Source organism: Neophocaena asiaeorientalis, unplaced genomic scaffold (genome assembly GCF_003031525.2).
Source record: "Neophocaena asiaeorientalis asiaeorientalis breed wild unplaced genomic scaffold, Neophocaena_asiaeorientalis_V1.1 scaffold225, whole genome shotgun sequence".
Lineage (NCBI taxonomy): Eukaryota > Metazoa > Chordata > Mammalia > Artiodactyla > Phocoenidae > Neophocaena > Neophocaena asiaeorientalis.
In genome coordinates this window covers 5,029,893-5,043,643 of record NW_020172364.1, presented here as the reverse complement: position 1 = coordinate 5,043,643, position 13,751 = coordinate 5,029,893, and the positions used below count along the sequence as shown (strand labels likewise).

Here is a 13,751-nt window from a genome sequence, read left to right as displayed (position 1 = left end):
CGAGCCATGGCCACTGGGCCTGCGCGTCCCGAGCCTGTGCTCCGCAGCAGGAGAGGCCACAGCAGTGAGAGGCCCACATACCGGAAAAAAAAAAAAAAAAAAAAAAATTGACAGAAAGACAGGTATTGAGAAGCTTTAAAATATTTGTTTCTGGGCTTCCCTCGTGACGCAGTGGCTGAGAGTCTGCCTGACAGTGCAGGGGACATGGGTTCGTGCCCCAGTCCAGGAAGATCCCACAGGCCACGGAGCAGCTAGGCCCGTGAGCCATGGGCACTGAGCCTGCGCGTCCAGAGCCTGTGCTCCGCAACGGGAGAGGCCACAACAGGAGAGGCCACAACAGTACCACAAAAAAAAAAAAAAAAAATTTTGTTTTTGTCTTTGAGGTCAAGCTGTAAAAAAAGTAAATGACATAAAACTTGGATTTTAAAAAAACAAGCTCATAGGTACGGAGAACAGATTGGTGGTTGTCAGAGGTGGGGGTAGGGGAAGCAGGGTGGGTGAGACGGGTGAAGGGGGTAAAAAGGTACAAACTTCCAGTTATAAAATAAGTTAAGTCCTGGGCTGTGATATACAGCAGAGTGACTATAGTTAATAACACTGTATTGTATATTTGAAAGCTGCTAAGTGAGTAACTCTTAAAAGTTCCCATCACAAGAAAACATTTTGTAACTATGGTGACAGATGTTAACTAAACTTACTGTGGTGATCATTTCACAATATACACAAATATCAAATCATTAAGTCGTACACCTGAAACTAAAATAATGTCATATGTCAATTATACCTCAATTTAAAAATTAAACTTGGGTGAAATAACTGTGCCTTAAATAATTAAATATCTCATTTCTTCAAGGATTCATAGGATATTTACTAAAATAGATCATAAACTAGTTCACAAAGAAAACATATATATAAAATCCAGAAGCAGAAATTATAACGGTTGTTTTACGTGACCACAAAGCAATAAAACTAGAAATTAATAATAGAAGATTAAATGAATAAATAAAATCCAATCACTCAGAGATTTTAAAATTCTCCTAAAGAATAATAGATTTAAGAGGCGATCAAAGCTAACATTATTGACTATTTAAAAAATAATAAAAATGAGAAGGCTCGCATTCAAATCTTACAGAATATAGCCTAAACTGTATTTGGAAGTAAATTCAGAGTCTCATATACTTCCATTATTTGAAAAGGAAAAAAATGTAATGAATAATCCCCAAATTAAAAGAATAATAAAACAAACTTAGGAGAAGCAGAAGGAAGAAAATAAAGATAAAATTAGAAATTAAACAACTAAAAAACAGGAAAATCTAGAACTAGTTCTTTAAACATGTCAAATGTTTGAAAACCTAATTTTAAAAAGAGAAAAAGAAAAACAGAGATTAGAGATACTAAAATATTTAATACATATGTAATATAAATATGGTAATGGTTTTATTTAATAAGACATTATATGACATATATATAGTTTTATCTTGATTCTAATAAACTCGAACATCTTATAAAAATCCTAGGTAACCTTAATGAAATGAAAAATGTTTTCAAAGAATTACATCCACAATGATCTTAAAACAGATGATCTTACTGGTGAGTTCTTCCATATTATTAGGGAATAAATATTTATGTAAACTGTTCCATAGAACAAAGATAGAAAGCTACCCAATCCATTTGATAAAATTAAGACAGATACAAAAACCTAACAAAAACTATGCTTAAAAATGGAAAACTACAGACCAATCTCAAATATGAACATGATACAAAAATTATAGGTAGGGCTTCCCTGGTGGCGCAGTGGTTGAGGGTCCGCCTGCCGATGCAGGGGACACGGATTCGTGCCCTGGTCTGGGAAGATCCCACATGACGCAGAGCAGCCGCGGAGCCTGCGCATCCGGAGCCTGTGCTCCGCAACGGGAGAGGCCACAGCAGTGAGAGGCCCGCGTACAAAAAAAAAAAAAAAAAAAATTATAGTTAAAGTATTGGCAGATACAATTGAACAATATATTAAAAGAATCATTCACTCAAGAAGAATATATCAAAGGAATGCAAGGATGTCTTCTTATATAAGTTTGGATAGAAAAATCACATGATAATATGAATAGATGACCCCAAAATACTCAATTACATTCAACATTTCTGATTTTTAAAGATGAAAACTCAGACCAGAAAGGCACTTCCTCAAAATAAAAAAAAAGAAAAAAAATCTCCTTTTTCTTTTGGCCGTGCTACACAGCATGCAGGATCTTAGTTCCCTGATGAAGGATCGAACCCGTGCCCCTTGCAGTGGAAGCATGGAGTCCTAACCACCAGACCACGAGGGAAGTCCCGAAAAATATCTATCTTAAACCAATGAGTAATATTTTATGTAACACACTAGCAGAATTCTCATTAAAATCATGGATAAGACATGTGTGCTAATGTTATTTGGAAGTTCTAACCAATGCAAAACACATGAAGCAGAAAAGAAATATAAGTATTTGGAAAATAATCAAAACTGTCATTTTTTGCAGATAATATAATTATGTATATAGAAAGCTAATAAAATCAACTGAAAACCTCATAGGTTAAATTATTTCAATGAAGCTGTACAGAAAGATAGACAAAAGTTAATAGCTTTTGTACATACCAGCAATAACCAATCAGAGGAATATAACAGAAAAAAGTTTAAGTATTATAATGGCAACAGACAAAAACAAAATACCAAACTGAATTGTGAAAAATAGATGAAGAAAACTTCAAGACTTAAGTAATATTTTTTAAAAGATTTGAATTTAGAAACATCCTATGTTTCTAAATAGGGACCCCCAGACAAAATTCTAATGCAATTTTTTAAACTTGACAAAACAATGCAATAGCTAAGACATTTTATAAAAGAGCTGTGAAGAAGGACTTCCCGCAAGATATTAAAATAGTTATAAAGCCACAGCAGTTGACGCAATATTGGATAGATAAATCAATAGTACAGAAGAGAGCCATAAGAAACCCTAGTATACATAAAAACTAATGAAGGAGGGAAGAAAGATCATAAACTAATTTGAAAGTAATGGACTGTTTAACATATGGTGTCCAAGAAATTGCCTGTTTGGGAAAGTGCCATTATATAGTCGGCCATCCATATCCATGGGCTTCACATCCTTGGGTTCAACCAACCTTGAACAGAAAATATTCAGGAAAAAAATTCCAGAAAGTTCCAAAAAGCAAAACTAGAATTTGCTGTGTGCTGGCAACTATTTACATAGCATTTACATTATATTTACAACTATTTACATAGCGTTTACGCTGCATTAGGTATTACAAGCAATCTAGAAATGATTAAAGTATACAGGATGTGCATAGGTTATATGCAAATACTATACCATCTTACACAAGAGACTTGTATAAAACCAGCATCCGTGGATTTTGGTATCACCAGGGGTCCTGGAACCAATTCCCTATGGATACCAAGGGATAACTGTATAGTAACCTCTCACCTCAAAGTATACTCCAAAAACAAAACCAAAAAATCTCCAATTCCATTAAAGAATTAAATGTTACTTACCTAGGGAAGGGGAAAATGGGTGACTATTATTACACTATGAACAAGGACTTCCTAAGGAAAATGTGACATGTTTAACCGTTAACAAATTTTCTCTGTAATAAAACAGAAAGTTAAGAGCATGGGGCTGCTGTCTCTAGTGCTTGCCAGATGTTATAAATGTGATGAAGGGTTTTTAAGACAATCATACAGACTTTAGTTAATTGCCTGACCAGAGAGGTTTGGGTTCTAACTACAGAAATGTGGGATGCCCTCTTTCCATCAGGGGTTGAAAAGGCAGATTTAACCACATCCAACTACCTCCTAAAATGGGATCTTACCTATTTAACCCACTAGCCCCTCCTAATCTGGGGATGAGGGGGTAAGATACTGACATTTCTTTGACTCGAGTTGAGGACATGATCTCATACTTCTTGCCCCCAGTGTATGTACATACAGTGAACTCCCAGTTATCTGTAGAACTAGAATCCACAAACCACGTCAAAACCTCACGTTACCCAGCATCTCCAAACTCCTGCCCCATCAAGACCTTTGTCAAAACTGCTGAAAACCCAAATGAAAGGGATTTGAGTTTCACCTCCTCCCCTTTGCCCTGGAGGTGCTAACAAGCAAATAAACGGGTCAGCTAGAGGGAGAAAAAGGAGAAGCAAGGATCTTCCAAGGTCTAAAAAAATGGGCTCCATCAATGGGAAATGTAAGCGGTGCCACAGCTACCACTCTCTGTCCCAAGCACGGCCAGCTCCACTGCCGGAACATTCCCCCGTTCTTCTTGGCTGTGCTAACCAGTCAGTACTTCCATAGCAGGTACAGGCTCTGCGCTGGCTCAGGGAATACCAAGGTGAATAAGATGAATGTCTTCTTCCCCTCGGGGCCCCTGCGCTCCGGAGTGGCACAAGGCTTACCACAGGAAATGTGCCACAAATCACTACCATCAGATGGGGCTAAATTTCACACCACAGATAAGTGCCTCACTTCCCTGAATTCTGAGATAAAGACAATGCCCATAATAGGGCACATAACACAAAACGGGACTTGATGTGTCGTCGGTGTGCTCCCCTGGTGACTACCACAAAACAGAGAGACTTACTCCCTTCCTAGATTTTCAGGCTGATGGAAACCAACCTAACAGTCGTTTTTAGCTTCCTTCCCCCAGGTTATGTTCATTCCCCACAATGACTTTTGGCCCCATCTTTTTCTTTCTATATCCTGGGGCCTTATAAATTTAAACCTGGCTTGCAGTAGAACCCTCTTAGCCAGACCCTTCCCAGCTCCAGCTCATCTTGACAACAGCTATTGAATAATTCCCTTCAAACTCTTTTCTTCATGTTATCCTCCAGCTTAAAATGTTATCATGGTTCCCCACTACCTCATATTAAACCCAATCTCTGCTGCCTCCTTCCCTTTAAACCCTATACCAACTGCCCCACCTGTATTCCTGACCTCATTTCTCATCCTTTGGTCCACACTCAACCAGCTGGTATGTAGCCCCTCAACCTAGTGCCTTCCCTTTCTCTTTCACCAACACATTTTCTTCCCTTCCTTTCAGATCTTAAAATTCTTCCTCAATTGCTCCATTCAGGTTCTTCTCATTCCTTACCTAACTTCTTTTTGACAACACTTGGCTTATCCTACATTTAAACTTGTTGATGGGTCTCTCTCTTCAGGAGTTCTTCTGTTGTTCTCTAGGGTCACACTGTCATTTCAATAGGTGGTAAAACTCAAGAGAACGGGCTCATAGATTGTGTTTCTTTTGACAAGCATCTTTCTCCTCCTCCAGTGTAAGATAAGTTATTTGACTGGTGCATTCCATTTTACAGTTTACATTGGGCTTTCATTGACAGATTGTCATTTGATCTTCACAACAACTTTGTGAGAAAAATAGAATAAATGCTGCTATCCTCATTTTACGGTTCCGCAAGCACTGCTTCTGAAGGCTAAATGATTTGTCCAAAGGTTCACAGCAAAGAAGGGGGAGTCCTAGGACCCAAACCCAGGTCTTTGAATCCTAAGTGCCTCTTGTTCCCACATCATCTTCCTACTTGACAAATGTTGCTGGACTGACAAAGCAGATTATCAACGCATCAGTGTCACCAGGCCACATTCAAATAGGGAGTAAGCATTTTGAAGCCATACCCTGAGGGTAAGGTTGGGAAGAAAGACCAAAAGATGAGAATTCGCCAGTGTCTTTCACTTCCAATTGACTTAAAGTTTGCAGAAGGCACTCATTAAACCTAAAATTCAAACAAAAATAAAAGCTTTTAAAAGAAACTTGGGTCTCCCCTAGAAGACTAAGAAAAGAGGAAACGCCTAAGAGACTCCCTCGGAAACTTTCCACATGAGTAGCGCTTGGGTCGGAGGTCAGACTGAAGCCTCTAGGTCAGTTTGGAGTTACTGGTTGACATCTCTGCACGGCCCAGGCAGGAATGGCCAGGAGCAGTGGAGGCGGGGAATCCAAAGAACTATGCTCTAGCTGTTCTGGCCTTCTCTGTGCGACCCTAGGCTAATCCAAGGCTCGAGAGAGCATTGAGATCTCCATTCCTTTATCTACCCTGCAGAGGGATTGAATGAGATGGTCCCTGAGGTCTCCTCTGGCTGTGACATTCTGAGAGACTATGAATAGCAAGGACATGAGACAGGTGATCAGCTCAGCTGATCGCCACGTGGGAAGCTCACACCTGTCTCTCCCCAGCATTTCCGCCCCTTGCTCCCAGCAGTGCCAAACGCCAGGCCCAGTCAGGGTCCAGTTGCCAATTCTGAAGCTGTTCAAGGACACTCGTCCTTCTGCATGGGGCTCCTTCCAGCCCGAAGCTGGCCTCCCTTCCTCTCTCTGCAGATCACTCTCCCATAGGCTTCTGGGATTTGCAGGCCACTAATTCATTTCTGCCTCTTTGCTTTTAGATTAAAATTACTCACAAGAACCAAGCGCCTATGATGATGGGGCCTCCCCAGAAGAGCAGCTTCTTTTCTCTGAGGAGGAAGAGCCGTTCAAAAGACTAGACACTATGCCCAATGCCAGTTCAACCAAGAGAGAAGACAAGAAACTGAAGCACACACATACACACATACACACCACACACACACACACACATGCGCACACACACACACACTCTCTTCTCCAACCAGTGGAAGCCAAGCCACCCTTCAACAAGAAGGCTTCACCCTGACATCCATTCTATTTCAACCATGGACACACTCCAACAGAGCCAGTGCCGGCAGGACATTGTGAATGGACTTAGAGCCCTCCAGGGTGCAGCTGGCTCATGCAGCAACTCCCACTTTCCCAGAAGACCTTGAGCGGGACTTTCTGAGACTGAAGGAGAAACCCCCCTTTCTTTCCACCACCCCTGCAAGTTTCCTCGCCGCTCTCAAGGAGCAGGCTGCAGGTTTCCTGTCTAAGGGGAGATCGGATGTGGCCAAGGGAAAGAGCCTGCGTTCCAGGGGACGCTCACAAAGGTCCCTCTGTGAGGAGACAAAAACACCTCCAACTCTCAGATCGCAGCCCTTGGCAGGACTCAGCATACGCACGCTGGTTTCTTGGTTGTCCTTCGAGTGACAGCTTCTCCCGGAACTTGCTGAGGAGGCAGAAAGGCTGTGGAAAGCTGTGTTTCCCTTCTTGGTTCTGCGCACCCTCAGTGGGCACTGGTGATTTTCCTGAAGCCTTCTGCTGGCTGTGTGTTTGTTTAGAGCCGGCTCCAAGAGCCCCCAGAGCTGCCTACATAGCACACCTTAGATGTGGTATTTATTTTCTTAGTTCTGTGAACACCTGGGAGGGAAAGCAGAGAAACTGAGATTTATTTTTCAAATTGGTGTCATAATATTGTGTAAAAAGGGAAAAAAAAAAAAAAAAAAACCACCCCCAGCTTCTTTCTTTTTCAAGCCACAGCGTGTTTCCTGTTTGAGTTCCAAGCCCTGGTGGCAGACTATTCCTGAAGGCAAAGAAGATGGGAGGGAAGGGCCTTTTGCTGAGGAGACCAGGAGACAAGGCGTCAGGCAGTTCCCTCCTGCCTCTGCAACGACCACTCCCCAAGCACTACCTGAAGGCCCTACTGAAGGTCTTAGGTGTGTGTACTTATATGTAGATATATATATTTATATATACAAATATTTATTTACTGGTGGATTTTTCTGGATTGAAAAAAATATGCAGTACAAGAACAGAAAGTGGGAAAGAAAAAGAAGGCTCTGACTCCCCGTTTCTGCCATTTCATTGTCAAGGCACATTGCCCTGTGGTGATCATGAGATTTAAGGGAAATTAAAGTATCTCCTTATCATAAAGAGACTGAGAATTTCTATTCTGGATCCTCAAAACAACATGAAAGCTATGCTGGGCAGGATTTACTCTCCCATTTGTCAGATAAGGAAACTGAGTCTCGGAAAAGTTAAGAGACTTGTCCATGGTATCTTGGCTAATGTGGTTTGGGACTAGGTACCACTAAGAAGATATGTAACAGGGAAAAGAACCTACACATCTTGGAAAAGGGTCATTTCTGGTCACTGAGAAGCAATTCCATTTGGATCCAGGTTGCCAGAGAGGAATGAACGTGTGGCACATGTGTGGACGGGACAAGCCCACATGAGAGAATGAGGCCTCCCAATACTTCCCAGAGGCTCTCTCTGGCCTGACCTGGTGAGAAGTTGGTCCAGGGTTGAAGGCGGTGGACAGATCTTCAAATTAAACTCTCCACATGTCATCTCATCATGGTCACCATAGTCTCTTAATCTAGAAACCCCTCTGGCTGCCCGGATGACCTCAGGACAGAGGCACCTCAGCAGGGAGCTGCCAGCCAGTGCCCAGAGGGGCCTCAGCAGAGTTCAGTGGGCTTCATTCAGCTGGCAACAGCATCACCGCCCTCCCCGAGGGCAAGTCTGTGGAGAGCTTTGATGGTAAAAAGAAACATTCACCTCGGCACCTTTGCTCCTTCAGCCTCCATCCCCTCTGAGATTTCCGAAAAGGAAACCTGGACCCACTCGACATCACTCCACTGAGCTCCCTCTGATCTCCTAACACTGGGTCAGGAACTTTGAGCAAGGAAGGGAAAATTAAGATTGTGTGTACAAACTGATCCTAACTCTGAAAGAAGGAGTCATCTAGGACTGAGATGTCTAAGGGGAGATCTCCTCTGATCTCCTAACACTGGGTCAGGAACTTTGCGCAAGGAAGGGAAAATTAAGATTGTGTGTGCAAACTGATCCTAACTCTGAAAGAAGGAGTCATCTAGGACCGTCTCAGACAGAGATCTAGAACCATCCTGTTCAACCTAACAGTGCAGACCGCTGGGCAAGGGGAAAGCAGGCCACCTGAAGAATGTCCTGAATGATGGGCTCCTTGGGGATGGGACTAACAAGCTCAGAATGACAACAGGTACTATCTTGGAAGCCACTTGATTCTGAAATGAAGGCAGGTTCAGTTTGGGGGTCACTGATTCTAAGACATCTGCAGAAATTCTTGAATGTGTTTCAGCCTCAGCCCCCCAAGATTGAGGCTGTTGAGGCATGGCACTATCAACAGGTGAAAGTGATTCTTAGAGACTCACAAGTCAGAGACTGGCCCCTGCCTGCCCACTGTGGTGCACAGGACTGGCAACGTTGCTTGAGAGACATGGCCCGTGTCCTCCTCAAAGCCACAAAGTATAGCAAACATCAGTGGAATTGTACTTTCAATTTTGTAACCTCAGTAAGTCTGGTGGTGGTGTTTAATCTGACTTTGCAACTCATCCCTTAACTACTGGGACTGTGGTTTCTCACTGTGGAGTACCTCGTCATAGTGCTCCTCACAGCAACCCCTGAGGTTGACAGAGAGGATATTATTAGCCCCATCTAAATAATGAGGAAAGCAAGGCTTACTATAATTTAGTGACTTCTCAAAGTTAGGCAGTCAGGGGAGAATCCTCCCTTATTCCTCATCGCATTCTGATTCTGGCCGTGCCCCAGACATGTTCTCACCTGCCCCCACAGTTCTACCCCTCTAGCAGTAAAAAGAATGAAACAGGAAGTCTTCAATACATTGTGTTGTCCCTGGACTAATGGGCTAGGCGTTGCATCTCATTATGACTTGGTCTTCGTAGGTTTCCTCCAGTGAGTTGAGAATGGAGACAGACTTAGTAGAATGATTACATTTCAGGTCAGAGACCAGCTCCTCTCAAGAGAGTTCTTTCCACAGATGGAAAAGATATGTTAAAATTGCCAAATAAATTAGGAAATACTTGGCAGAATCTGGAAGAACCTCCAGACTGGCGTTACATAACATGCATATACATTATACATATGGACATTATATAAGGTGACATAGTACTTAATGTGCTGTATATATTATGTAAATTACATATTTGTGAGTAATCATGATAAATATAGAGACCCACTAATCACTTTTTTACACATACCCAGTGACAGATTAGGAAGTTACTTTGCCAGAGAGTCTTAAAACTTACTCTCTCCTGCTGCTTTGGTTCCAACTCCTGCCAAAAATAATTGCATCAACTTTTCCCATCTCTAGCCCCCTCTCCTCTTAGCCAAAACCCTCAGTCCTAGCTAGGCTGTACCTTCCATGGAACACTACCATGATCGAGATCCATAAAAATAGATTCTGGGGATGGGAAGGATCTAGACTCCCAGATTCCCTGTGTCACCGACCTACACCCCAAGGCTCCCAGGCAGATGGATGTCTAATGCTGATATTAAAGGGAGAGAGAAGGGGAGAGAGAAGGAGTCTACCAACCCTCCAAGGAAGGAAACTTCAGTGTTCCTTGGCCACCAGTCCCAGGATCTGACCATAATCAATCAGGAAGTTATTTCAAAAGTCTAGTTTAAGTTTCTGCAGCATATCTGAAACCATAATTTCCTAAAATGTGTTTCACACAATACCAGTATCCATAAAATGCTCCATGAACAAAAGAGTTGTTCTGTGGTCAAATACTAGATCCCCTTCTAGAAGAAATGGTGGGCTTTGATTTGTCTGTTGACGTCCATAGATTAGAAACACTGCCTTAAGCCCACCATTTCTTCTTTCTGTTCTCCGTGGAGATGGGAACATGGAAGTAACCATCCTCTGCAATAATATTCCATAAAGTACTTTTCTAGGACAAGGAACTTCTCTTCTTAAGACACTCTTTCTAGTTTCTTCTGTGATTGTTTAACTACTTTTATCATTCCCCTCTACGTGTCTTCAAGCAAGAATCAAGGATCTGGCCTCTTTGCTTCCTGAGTGGAGAAGGGATTGGGGAAAAATTAAGGGGAAAACAGAAAAATTAAGGGGAAAACAGGATAGCTGCCAGGGGCCAGATTTCATCTGTGTAGCTCTAGAGGACAGAACCAGGTCTAAAGAACACAGTTGTGGAAAGGATCGATGTTTATTCAGTTTAATAACCACTCTTGGAGCTAGCTGGCCGAATATGGACAGAGCTCACTTGTGAGGGAGTGAACAGCCACCTCCTCTAGCCTTATAGGAAGAGCCTTGACCTAGTTGAGGAGGAACAAGAGGTGATTGATCTACCTTGTTTAAAAGCTGTTGCAACTATTTTAGTAGGCATCAGTGTTAAATCAATAGGTCTAGTACTTCCTTTTGAGCAGCAAACCTCAGTGTCCATTGTTTTCTGGAAGAGTGAAAGATGACTCCCAGAGAGATTTCTGGATCCAAAAATAATATTCATAAAGTAGTTTTCTAAAGTACTTTGCTCCTTGTTCTAGAAAAGTACTTTCTGGTCTAACTGGTACTGACCAGTTAGACCACACTTGTACATGGTGGGATTGACCAGAATCATTGGCGCCCTCAAGGGCAGCTAGTGGTGGTGGTGACCTTTCCTTGGCAGCTCTGCAAGTTAAAGGAATGAGTTACAGTGTTAAGCCCAAAAGAGATTTTGCATTTCTGTTGGTGTTCGTATTAGCAGTTTGGAACTGTTCTCCTAGTCACGAGTACCAGACCTGCATCCGACTTGCAATAAATAGCAAGGAAAAAGAAACTATCCTACATCTCAAATACCAGTCAAGTTTTGCATAAAACAGGTGAACAGAATTGTGTAGGATTTCACATGGGGCCGTCATTTTTAGCTCACCTTAACGTTCCACCATACTCAAGTACATATTTTAAATTTCTACTATAGAAAGAAAACAGGAAAGGGAATTCTCATTTATGGCTTGCTGAGTACAGGGCACTGTGTCAAGGCCTTTTCATGTGCTATCCCACTTAATCCTCATGATCTGGGCATTTGGCTTATTTCACAGAAAAAGGAGTTAGTGTATAGAAAGGTGAAGTACCTTGTCCAAGGTCAAACAGATAGCAACTAGTAGAGCAAAGACTTGACATGGGTCTGTCTTACATCAGCATTTATGCTTTTTCTACTATATTCTGATGCCTTTAACCTTCTTATCTCACTATTTCCAACCCTACCATCATCCTGGGTGAGATTACACAGCAGTGAAAAATTGATGTCCTACCTGGTCAACCTCTGTATTGGGGATGGGACTAACAAGCTCAGAATGACAACAGGTACTACTCATGTTCCTACTGAAGAACTTCCAGTGCTTGCTCATATGGAAACTCAACAGCCTCTATGGGCAGCTAGAACCCAAAACTTCACCCTTGCAATCAAACTGGCAGCCATCCCTTAATCCTCAATGTTTCAAATTCTAGCTGAATGAGAATCGTTTCCCAAGGCCCGCCTAATAGATTTTTCTATTCAACTCTGTGAGTGGGAGAGCAGCAAGCAGCCTTCTCAGACCTAAATGCCATGGTCAGCAGTGACTGGCCTGCACGGGGAAGGAGAGCTAGGGTTGTGGAAGGGAGCCTCCAGCAAGAAGGCTCTGCATGTGATCCTCATTAGTGACAGACGTGGGCTGGGCCATCTGTGTTCCACGGGAGAACAGAATGGCAGGCTGCCTCTCAGATGCCAAGAGATGCTATCTAATGGCAAGATCCAGAGAGCTCAAAAAGCAGAGAGGCATCTTTCCTCCTGAGCATCTCTGTGGGAAACCAGGGACACAGAAAACCATGGGGTTTTGGAAAATAGCCGCTTAACTTGCAGGGCATTTCACCCTTGCTACTACTTCATTCTTCATGTTCATGGTGGAAGCCAACCAGCAGAGCCCTGCAGCCTTACCTGCTAACTAAACTCCCTGAGATGGATCCCAAGCTGAACCTATGTTATCTTGGAATCTGTAGACACAATGGCAGGTGCATTATAGCAAGGCACCAGGGTTTGCGATTAAGCCTCCAAGTCTCCCAGGGGTCAGGAAACACTACAGGTAGAAGGGACCATTTAATTGGATGCTCAGTGAAGATTCTAGAGGAATAATCAAAAAACTTGGAGTACTCGTCTAAATGGGTCAAATTAGAAAATGCAATTTGGAAGCAAAGAGGATAACATCTAACCCAGTATCAAGCATGTAGCAGGTAATGAGTAAATACTTGTTGAATGAATGAATAGCTAAAATGGGTATCTGTCCTTCTACCCTGGAATGGGTAGGGGAAAGCGGGTGGAAGGGATTAAAGCTTTTTAACTAACAACTCAGAAACTTGAAACCACAGGATGTAGAGGGAGCTCATGAGGGCCTTTAACTACTCAGACATCTGTTGAGTGATGGATACAGCTAAATATGGATCATCAAAGGGCTTTCTAGGTCACATGGAGGGCAGCTTCATGATTCAGAAAATATGAAATTCAGCTTGGACAAAAAGACAGAAATATTTGCAGTCTACTTCTGAGAGGTCAGGTCAGAACTGACAAAACAAAAAAAGACAGCACAGAAGTGGAATTACAACACAGTAAGAGATCAGCATAATAAGATACAGACTCATGAGATGAAAAGAGATAGAGAACTGGGTTTTCTAGCAGGTTTATTTGGGCAAGGGAGATGAGCCTGAACACTCAGTCCAAAAACGGAAGAAAGGACTGAGAAATCCTTTTTTCTTAAAAACGCTTAACATTGAGTTCATGGTAAAATGGAAATGTCCAGGCATTGATGAAATGGTTATTAAATAACAGCTATCATTTATTGTCCAGTCCAAAGCCTATTGCTTTTATGACCACTTTTAAACTTCACCAGAACCTTATGAAGTCAGAGTTATACGGTTCCCCATTGGACAAGTGAGGAAACGGAGCAAATCTCATGGGGCAGATCTGGGATTCAGATCTGTCAGGATCTGCCTTTCAGAGCCCATGTTCGTGCCAGCAGTACCCTGGCTGAGGCCACTGAGCTTCAAGCACAGTGACAGGGATTTAC

At 42.4% G+C, this 13,751-nt stretch overlaps 1 protein-coding gene across 13 annotated transcripts in view; it reads left to right on the top strand.

Annotated features, from left to right (window-relative positions):
* Nucleotides 1-13,751, top strand: part of DGKG (diacylglycerol kinase gamma) — a 230,942-nt gene that overhangs the window by 210,095 nt on the left and 7,096 nt on the right. For 11 of the 13 annotated variants that reach the window (XM_024767898.1, XM_024767796.1, XM_024767814.1 and 8 more), the window contains one exon: nucleotides 6,434-7,615. The exons of the other annotated variants lie outside the window; for them this stretch is intronic. In XM_024767898.1, coding sequence (XP_024623666.1) covers nucleotides 6,434-6,532 — 99 coding nt within the window. In that variant the 3' untranslated portion in view covers nucleotides 6,533-7,615. Of the gene's footprint in view, nucleotides 1-6,433; nucleotides 7,616-13,751 lie in introns of those variants that run through there. 13 annotated transcript variants of the gene reach the window in all.